The following is a 10584-nucleotide window of genomic DNA, read 5'->3' on the forward strand; positions in this document are numbered from 1 at the left end:
AATGCCATCGCTAGAAAGGATTTGTGGCTCAGAAATAAACAGAATTCTGCACAGTCAGACTTTGTCGTCATTGAACTTTTATTTATTACATCGTATCGCGGTTGTATCGAATCGTGAACCTTGTGTCGCGTATCGAATCTTATCGTGATAGTATAGTCAAACAGCACAGTCATAGTCAAAAGTATAATTTCGTGGCATCAGTGGCATCTGTTCCAAAATGAAAAGTCTTCTCTAGTATGGAATGGGTGCAGTAATTACTGTTCAGTCTTCATAAGCTATTGCTGAACTGGGTAAAGGTCCGGGGGAGATAGCTCCGAGGTTTTTGCAGGCATCAAAGGAAGGTCCTCGGAGAGACGTGAGCCTGGGATCACAGCCAAATCCTCTTGATCCAATGTTAGATGGATCAGACTCTTTCTTCATCGCTGAGGCTGCCATCGGGTGTCTATGGCTACAGGAAAACAGTCCGCTGGGAAGAGACGGCGGTCAGGGCGGCGGCGAGGAAGACGTCCGATGATGCCGTCGATGAAGGCCGATGTAGTGGTCGTGAAAGTAGGTGGTCACGGCCAGAGGAGGCCCCAGCAGCAGACACAGCCACACTAAGCCGTTGCCGTAGTTCCCCTGGAAATAGCATCCGAGGAAAACGGCAACCAGGAGCTAGGAGGAGAGACACAGTGTTAGTTAATGGAATACAGTAAGATTTTGGCAAATTGTCAATCATTTTTGATAAATTCCAATCCAGCTTTCGTCAGCAACATGCCACTGAGGGTCATCAACGATATTTTAAAGAGTAACTAAACCAAAACCCAAATCTGTGTAAAGCCTGACATCTAACGGTAAAAAGCATGCACTCATGTCACTCTATAGCAGGTGACGTCACCTGGCACCAAAGATCAGCCAATAGCAGATGGCAATTTCAATAGCATGCTTTTTAGATAAGGTGAGTAGGTCGCACATCCAGATTTTTTGCAGGTGCATTGGAACAAACAGAAAATGCAGCAAAAGGAGGATCCCACACATTGCTCTTGCAAAAACAATATACATATATATATGTTTTTTAAATGGTGTTTCAGTCCTTACAGACATTCATCAGAGTTTTTGAAACTCTAATGAATATTGTTGTTTTTGTAAGAGCAGTGTGCGGGATCCGCCTTTTGCTGCAGTAGCATACTTTTTACCATTAGATGTCAACATAGTGTATGTTAACGTGTTAGCATGGAGCCTGCTATCACTCAACATAGTGTATGCTAAAGTGTTAGCATGGAGCCTGCAATCACTCAACATAGTGTATGCTAAAGTGTTAGCATGGAGCCTGCTATCACTCAACATAGTGTATGCTAAAGTGTTAGCATGGAGCCTACTATCACCCAACATAGTGTATGTTAATGTGTTAGCATGGCACCTGCAATCACTCAACATAGTGTATGCTAAAGTGTTATGATGATTTTGGTGTCTATAGGTGTCTACTTGTCATCATCACATGTAAGTTGCCCAATGGAACAATCTCCCAAAAAGTTGGTGTATTCCTTTAAAGACTAACCAAAAGTGAGTGGAGAGAGCAAACACTGCAAGTGCCATCAATTAGTAATTACATAAATTAGGATTTTAATGTTGTGAATGCTTAAGCATTTGAAATTCAAATTCAAAAGTCTGTTCTTCCATTTTGAAATTCTATACCCCTAAAATATTCAATATCTCTAAAATATTGAGGATCCAGGAAATAAAAGTGTCACCTTTTTGTCAATGAAGAACGTAAATTACATATTATCCTGTAAAAAGTACTGGAGACACTTTTTTTTCAAAGGCTGAACATCTAAGTTTGGATTGGAACATTTCATTTGTCAGCCTGCATGGCAGTGGCAGTGAAATACTGTTTAATATTCTCACCTCAAACACCATCATGAGGAAGATCCACAGCCGACAGCTACGTAGAGGTAGAGCGATCACATACTGTGTAGAATAGAGGGCAAAAAAATATCACAGCAAATCAGTAGTGCTTTGCTACGTTCTTATTAGACCAAACCCTGGAACTTTGAAAGGTTTTCACGTTTGCTTCATGCAGTAGCGGTCCTGTACCTCACAAAGAACAGCAGACATCAGGAAGACCAATAACTCTGCTCGCGATGGGGACACATTCATCTCCACCAGCAGTGTGTGTACATGTCTTCATATGAGTGAGGAAAGACATATGAGAGAAAGTGTAAGGTAGAGAAAGATTATTGAGTGGAAAAACTTGGGGGAAAAACTGAGGCATATTTCAGCAATACCTGTGACACCATTTCTGAAAGGGAATGTTCCAGTTCTTCCAGAAAGTAATCAGAGTTGTAGCATTCCTGTGTAAATGACAGATGAACCGTGATGAGATAATACTGTACGTGCAGCAACACAAAGTAGAGAAATTCTGCTGTGCAATACTGAGGTGACTCACTGACCACCAGTCTCCGTAGAAATGCCGGTCGCCGAAGCGTAGGAGTTCGGCACAGAAGTTCAAGTAGGAGTGAGACAGGAAGAACAACAGGAGCCACAGGAAATGAGTCGGCGCCTGTGAAGACAGTTGAGCTTATTCACACGGCGGCCATTTTGAACACTCGAGGTAGGAAGATTGGCATATACTAGCGTGATGTACATGACCGGCTTAGCCCAAAGGTTTTTCCACTTGAAAACATTTCTCAAAAGGACATTGTTTATGGACTTGTCATGGACAATAGAAAAGATGACTTTCTGGTTAATAAGATTCTTATTCTTGGAAAATTTTATATACACAAATCAAAGTATATGAAAGTGAAACCTAAGTTTAGTGTATTTCATAATGAGTTTCTTTCTTACATAAAAGCCCTTAAAGTCATGGAAAATAAAAATGCAATGAAACTTTTTAGTATAATAGAAGAATATGATTTAAAAAAAAAGCCCTAGCCCTTTAAGTTATTATTTTTTTCTTTTTGTTATATTTAATACTATTTCAATCTCTTGTCTGTTTTGATTTGTCTTTTTTCTGTCTTTTGGTATGCCCCTGATCCTATTGGTATATTGTGATGATTTCAAAGCCATGATGTTTGTACATGGAAATTGTTCAATAAAAAATTTAGAAAAAAAAAAAAAAGAGTGAGGACTGAAGATAGAGCTAACACTAAGCAAATTAGCTAGCAATCTCGAGAACAACGCCCTCAACGACTGCTTAGAAGTTAGCAGGGAAGTTAGTTGGCTAGCTTACTAGCTAGTACGCTACTAGCTTCATTTGTTTCAGCGTGGAATGTTTTTCAGTGGGGAATCTGTGAAATGATAATGTTGATGATAAATGTTTGTATGATGTTATCTTGGTACACAACAGCAGGACAGAGCTTGGCTGTACTTTGTTCTTCCAGGTAGAGTTTCCCGCCCGAATGTTCAAAATGGCCGCCGTGTAAATAAGGTCAATGTACTAAACTTTGAGAAGCTGAGATGCCTTCAGTCTGCTGCATTACTTTCTATCCTGTCCCGCCATAACAAAATGCCTTTGAATGTTTTATCTAAAAAGTGCATAAACCTCTATCTCTAAATACTGTGTCCCAACATCATCATCCTCCTCTGCATCTTCGTCATAAATCATCTTCTGGGACCAGTTTCCCAAATGCATCTCAGACATTACAGTTGCTTACATTGGCTTACCAAAATGTATCAGTGACATGCAGTAACATCAACACTTTGATATTTCTGGGAAATCCAAACTTATTTATCTAAAGTCAATGGAATGAACTGTACTGCAAACAATACTACAAAACCAAATCACTCACCACAAGTCCTACCAAGTGCTCCACTCTCATAGTGACATCCATATTCTGTGTATCATAAAAAAAAGAAGTCAATCCCACAAGTATGGAACCTGTTTTTGGCTCTAATATTAATGATAGGCTTATGGCATTATGCGTCACTCACAGAGAATGAGGTTTCTGACCTCTGGAAGATGGGCTCAATCCACTGACAGGAAAACAAAGGCACAGACGGCAATAAGAGCGTTCAATATGAATGTAGTAAACATACAGTTTCAACAAATAAGATTCATGGAAACATTCATGAAAACATTTCATAGAACCTAATCAAATTGAATAATATTATATTGTATTATGACACTGTACTCTTGTCATAATATACTATACCATACTGTCTGTAATAACACAGTATGTCGTAATACTATGACAAACTACACTATAGCATTCTATACTATGAAATACTATACTATGACTTATTATACTATGACATATTATACTATGGTATTCTATACTATGACATACTGCACTATGACATACTATACTATGACATATTATACTATGGTATTCTATACTATGACATACTGCACTATGACATACTATACTATGACATATTATACTATGGCATTCTATACTATGACATACTGCACTATGACATACTATACTATGACATATTATACTATGGCATTCTATATTATGACACTGCACTATGACATACTATACTATGGCATTCTATACTATGACATACTGCACTATGACATACTATACTATGACATTCTATACTATGGCATTCTATACTATGGCATTCTATACTATGACGTACTGCACTATGACATACTATACTATGGCATTCTATACTATGACACTGCACTATGGCATACTATACTACGGCATTCTCTACTATGACTCACTGCACTATAGTATTCTATACTATGACATACTGCACTATGACATACTATACTACGGCATTCTATACTATGCCATATTACACTATACTACATTAAAACATACTATAATAACTATGATATACTGCACTATACAACACAATGCCCAAGCACATTAACCACCCACCTGCTGCACGATTCCAACCATGATCTGGATAAGGATCACCTGAAGGTAGGAGAAGCCATGATTAACAAGCTGCAGTGTTTTCCATACACTTCAGACTTCTATGTGGCAACCAACTACAACGTCAGGAAAGGCCCATCACAAATGTCTTGTCTTTCACCACTACAAATAACCACAGAACCTCCAAGAGCCTTGAGACGCTGCATTACAAATCATTTAAGCATGCAGACAATAACGATACATAGTAATTGAGTTAACCTTATCCATTTCATTTGGCCAGATTGGCAAAACAATATTCCACCGACAGACCACAGCAATTGTCTCCTTCTAAAGCTGTATCAGCAAAGTTTTAAAGCAATGCAGAGTTGTATTTTGCCAACAGTAACAAAGCATTTGTGAACAGCCTGTCTTATTACATCAGAGGATAACTGATTGTGACTGCTGTATCCACTGGGGATTGGGAGCGTCTTGAAACTCCAAATAGAGGGGGAGGGTTGTTCCAAAACAGAATACAGGCCAGAAAGTGAGTTTTGAAAGCCAGAAATCTCAGCTCCTGGTGAATGATTGAGGTATTGGTATTGATCAACAACCAATAAGGATATATTATGGATATTTTGTGCTATGGATCACTAAAAATCTGTGTTTTCCACAGAAAGGACAGGTTTGGGATAGAACTGGAAGGGATGTTTGTGTACTATAAATCTCTGACATGTTCTCTATCTGTGACATCTGACATCAAGATTGCAAAACTTGAGATTGTAAACAATTTTTTTTTGTGTGTGATGCTTTTGTTCAGCCAGTTATGTTACCCACACTGATTCTGTGCCAAACCGCAGCCCTACTGAAACGAACACTGTCCATCTTCACAATAGTGTTGTTCAGCTCACCATTTCCAGCAGCCTGTGCAGTAGCTTGTTGATGCGGACCTTGGGAGTACGGGGGAAGTGTCTCTGGTAGCACAGAGTGGGGGCCAGGAGGAAATAGTAAAGGTCTGAGAAAGCAAAGGACAAAATGTACAACTGTTGTGGTTCCTTTTACAGAAATCATAAAGTATGACCTTATAAATGACAAGCAGCTTCACCTTGTAAACTCAGATGCTCGTCACAGGCTTTTGGCACATGCGATACATTCTTGTCGGTCTCTGAAAACATACAAACACACATAATTAATGTTTTTTTTTCTGTGAAATGGAATCAGTGGAACCTCTGGTGGTAGACGGACCTGTGTCAGTTGAATGAGCCTGCCGGTACCATCGGTTAGTTTCCTGGTATGAATAGAGCTTCAGGCCCAGAACGGTGTAGGACCACAGAGAGAAGAAAGCTCCACCTGGTGGACAATACAAGACAGAAACGACTCAGCAGTGATACAACAGCATTAACAGTACAGTGAGCTCCACAAGGACTTGGACAAGGACATGTTTTTTTTATATTCAGTGTAATATAATCCAAGGCTACACTAAAGTTGGCTGGGTTTTTGGCTTTGGAACAACTCCGCCTGAAGAGCATCTTATTTTACATCACCTCTTAAAAACTATTATTATAGACTGGCTTCTATGTGATATCTTTTATCCTTCTGTTTTTTAGTATTATTTTTACCCAGGATTCTTATCTTTTATGCTTTCTTGTTTTTGTTTTATTATATGAGTGCGATGTTTGCTTTTATTAACTTTTTAAAGCAAGTCAAATTTGAAGAAGTGCTATCCAAATACAATGTATTATTATTAAAGAGTACAACAGGTGGTGATGTCACCTGGCACCAAAGATCAGCCAATAGCAGATGGCAATTTCAGTAGCATACTCTTTACCATTAGAGTCTTCACACAGATTTGGGTTTGGGGCTTACTTCCTCTTTAAAGCTGATATACTTATACTTATACTTTGATCTTTTAGTCACTGCTTCATTTCATATCCATACTAACAAACTATGGAGCGAGATGCATGTAAATATAATTTATGTAGCATTTACCTGTCGATATAGTCGGGTCGTGCAGAATGACAGCAGCGGGGAACAGCATGAGCAAGCCCAGATTTCCTAGATGTAAACGTTGGCCGACGGTGGGGGACAACAGACCCTAGAATGGAACAGAATAGAACACGACTACATTTACCAAATCAGAGCAACCTTTAGCAAAAATAAAACATAAAAAAAACTGTATTGGTCTCACCTTTTCCTGAGACCTCTCGAGAAGCAAAGCTGTGAGGACAAACATGTTGGCAGCTGGAAGAAACAGAGACGACAACAGATAAAGTCCATTCTCAGACAATTCTGTAGAGCAGTGATTCTCAAATTTTTCATATCAAGGACCCCTAATTTAGTCCACATTAGGGCCACAGACCCCCATTTGATAAAATGTTGTCTTTTGAACCCAAATCTGAGAATATTTTTATTGTTAGATACGATTTTGTCCAGAATTCCATGACTGTCTGTATTGTAGGTAAAGAGATAACAGTGAAACTCTGATCAAAACAGTCATTCTTCTACATTCTCTAATTGTGTTAACTTCTTGTAAATGAAATAATGCTAAGTTTAACAATTCATCAATTTGCTGGGGACCCTCTGGAACGCCCTCAAGGACCCCTGGTGGTCCCTGGACCCCATGTTGAGAACCACTGCTGTAGACAACGCGCGTTATACACACACACACACTATATATGCTGTAAATTCACATATCTGTTTTCCTCATATTCATCTCACTGGTTATATATTGCACATATCTTGCTAAATTTCGAAATTTTCACTTAGTATTTCACACTTTTGATAGATTTTCATATGGTACATTTACATTTTTTTCTTTCGTGTCAGTACGTTCTGCTGTTATTTTTCACACCCTGCATACATGCTGTAATTCATTTTTTTCAGACTTTTCATTCTTATATTTCGACTTAATAAGTGTTGGAATTGTTAACACCCCCGATCCGATCTGCCTTATTCTTATTTCTCTTCTATCTTTCCTTGCTGTATTTCCTTTGCTGCTGCAGCGAACCCAGTTTCCCCCACAGGATCGGTACGGTTTCATCTTACATCACTGTATCTCAGCGGGTTGCTGTTGTTGCTGCGGCTCTATAGTTTCTCACCCAGTATGAGCTTGACAGACGGCCAGTTGTAGTTGTCCTCCACCAGATGCTCCAACACCTTCTTCACGTCGATCAAAAAGCCGTGTCTGCTCAGAGGAGGAACAACAACAGAGAGAGAGACAAAGTCAAGTTAACATTACATGTGTGGAAAAAGAAGCGAGATCCAAAAACAGCATTGTATCAGTCTCCTTTACCCCGATAAAGCATGATTTGGACAATTTTTCACTTACAATTATGACTATCCAAACAGATTAAAGGCTTCTTATCGTATTATTAAGTGCCTTGGATCTCTCTTTTATCCACATGACTGCTAGAAGACCCTTTTTCTTATCCAAAAAGCCCCCGAACCCATAGTCTAGAACAGTGGTTCTCAACGTGGGGTCCGGGGACCACCAGGGGTCCTTGAGGGGGTTCCAGGGGGTCCCCAGCAAATTGATGAATTGTTAACCTACACCATTATTTCATTTACAAGATGCAATTAGAGAATGTAGAAGAATGACTGTTTTGGTCAAAGTTTCACTGTTATCTCTCTACCTACAATACAGATAGTCATGGAACAAAATCATATATATATCATATATTCTCAGATTTGGGTTTGAGAGACAAAATCTCATCAAATATGGGGTCCTTGATATGAAAAAGGTTGAGAATCACTGGTCTATAACATTAGAAGCTAAGAAGCATTGCATGTGGAGACCTAACAACAACCCACGCCTAATCTAATTGAAAGGAGAAATGCATGTGTGTGTTTGTGTGTGTGTGTGTGTCTATACTCACTGTATGAAGTTCTCCAGGAACAAGTGAGCATGCGTCAAGACCTGAAAATCAGACAGTAAAACAGCAGCCAGTCAGTAAATGTGATGAATTGATGTGCCTAAAGAGTTTTGTTTGTATTGCTTTTAGTTTTTTTCCTGGGTTTCAGAAAGCCAAATTTAAGACTTTTTAAGACTTTTTTTTTTTTAAATGCTACTTGGAATTACATTTCAGACCAATTTAAACACCAAAATAAAACAAGAAAAGCTGGCAAAACAGACAGTTACTGATTGAACACAGAGCTTAAATTTACAGTTTTAGCCTATAATTCAAGACTTTTTAAAGGACCTGCAGATCCTGTCTATTCCTTTTTTTTCCTCAATTGTCAGTGGACGTTTGATAGGAATTGCTAAAAACAGTGATGAAAATCTGTTCCAAAAAAAACAAAAACAAAAAAAAACGATACGATGAGAGGAGAGACCCACCAGGAGGATGATGATCCAGTTGAGGATGCCTCTGTATCCCGTGAAGCTACTGTTGGAGCTCAGCAAGGAGTCCTGGACACGGTGGCAACTGGACAGACAGTCATCATCGTCATCATCATCATCCTCATCTTCATGTGTCCTATGTCTTTTTCCCCCTCCTGTCTAAACATCTTCAAGGATTCGTTTTTTTCTCCACCTTCTTTTCCCACTACGAAGGGACTACCCATGTGTATAGTATGTAATGTTCCTCAAACTGCTGTGCATTGATTGGTCTAAAATCCTATGCATTGATTAGATGTTGGAGGGTTTAGCACAAAGCTCCTGCAGATAGATCTACATCTCTGTTGATCCTTAAGAAAGTCCTCAAGCATTGTTTTTTACATTTGGAAAGACATGCACACTGTTTATGGCCTATTTTGGTCTTGGTCTTGAATAGGACTTGATCTGTTCTGGTGTTGTTCTTGACTCGAACTCGGTCTTGGAATTGGCTTGGACTTGACTAAGGTGGTGGTTCTTTCCCCATCTCCACCCCTAAGGATCCAGCCACTAAGAGAATTTCTGGGTAATGAAGTCCTTCAAACTCTCAAAAAAACCCACATCGTTATCTCTCGCTGCCACTAGGGGCCGCCAAAGTGCAAAGTTGCCTAGAAAATGGAAAATACCCCATTATGATCAAGAGACTGAGGCAGCAGTTAGAGCTTACCAGAGCATAGCTGCATAGGGATGCTGTTGCTCACTGGGTGGACCAGCAGCAGAACTGGGAGTAGTAGTGGGATAGAGGCCTGCATTGTCTTCTTCAGCTGAGGAAGAGGAGCAGACAGAGGAGAACCTCTTCCTCGCCGCGGCCATCTCCAAACCGAGGTTCTCTGGACTAGCAGCTAGTCCGCAGGAGAACAACTGGAAAGCTCAGAGATGGTTGGATCCACATTCTTGTGAAAGAAAAGCAGAAATAGGCCTGTTACACTTTAGTGTCCAATATCACATTCATATAAATAAATGAAATGTTCCCAATGAATGACATGTACTTATAGGTTAACAAAAAATAATAATAAATAAATAAAAATAAAAAATTGGGGGATTAAATTTAGTAGATTTCGAAACATCTTTCTCAACATTTTCTGATGTAGCCTATAACTGTGTATGAAATTTGTTTTTATTTAAATAACCAGCTCGTTAGTAGTTGTTTGATGAGGTGACAGTGTGGTTTGTAGTCTGGTATAGGATGCTGGTGTTATAATATGCCTACAGCACTATGCGCAGATCAGTACATCATTCACATGCAACGCAGCATCCTCATTAGCCCCAACACCTTCTGTTTTCTCAGATGGAGAGTACGTCAAACCAAACTCCATTAAAAAAAAAAAAAGTTTTATATTGCCTTGCTTATCGGCGTAGGTACCCACCTCGTAAGTCTTGACTTAAGGCATTTCCTTAATCGTACAGGCCCACTGGTAGATTCGGCGT

At 39.3% G+C, this 10584-nt stretch overlaps 1 protein-coding gene across 1 annotated transcript; it reads right to left on the reverse strand.

The window, feature by feature from the left end:
- Positions 1-483: 483 nt before the first annotated feature.
- On the reverse strand, positions 484-2312 carry LOC139657555 (diacylglycerol O-acyltransferase 1-like). Its single transcript, XM_071535436.1, has 4 exons — positions 2265-2312; positions 2074-2161; positions 1885-1947; positions 484-654 (listed from the first exon to the last, which is right to left on the reverse strand). Exons 2-4 carry the CDS (start codon positions 2134-2136, stop codon positions 484-486), a joined length of 297 nt encoding a protein of 98 aa, XP_071391537.1. The 5' UTR covers positions 2137-2161; positions 2265-2312.
- Positions 2313-10584: the final 8272 nt, after the last annotated feature.

Source organism: Centroberyx affinis, unplaced genomic scaffold (genome assembly GCF_046629955.1).
Source record: "Centroberyx affinis isolate AG114_WGS23_722 - 3 ecotype Tasmania unplaced genomic scaffold, CSIRO-AGI_Caff_v1 ptg002710l_1, whole genome shotgun sequence".
Lineage (NCBI taxonomy): Eukaryota > Metazoa > Chordata > Actinopteri > Beryciformes > Berycidae > Centroberyx > Centroberyx affinis.

Coding starts and splice junctions, on each gene's coding strand:
- LOC139657555 (XM_071535436.1), bottom strand. CDS start 2,136: ATGAATGTGTCCCCATCGCGAGCAGAGTTATTGGTCTTCCTGATGTCT. Junction 1,948..2,073: donor TGTCTGCTGTTCTTTGTGAG/GTACAGGACCGC, acceptor TATTCTACACAG/TATGTGATCGCTCTACCTCT. Junction 655..1,884: donor TCCTCATGATGGTGTTTGAG/GTGAGAATATTA, acceptor CTCTCCTCCTAG/CTCCTGGTTGCCGTTTTCCT.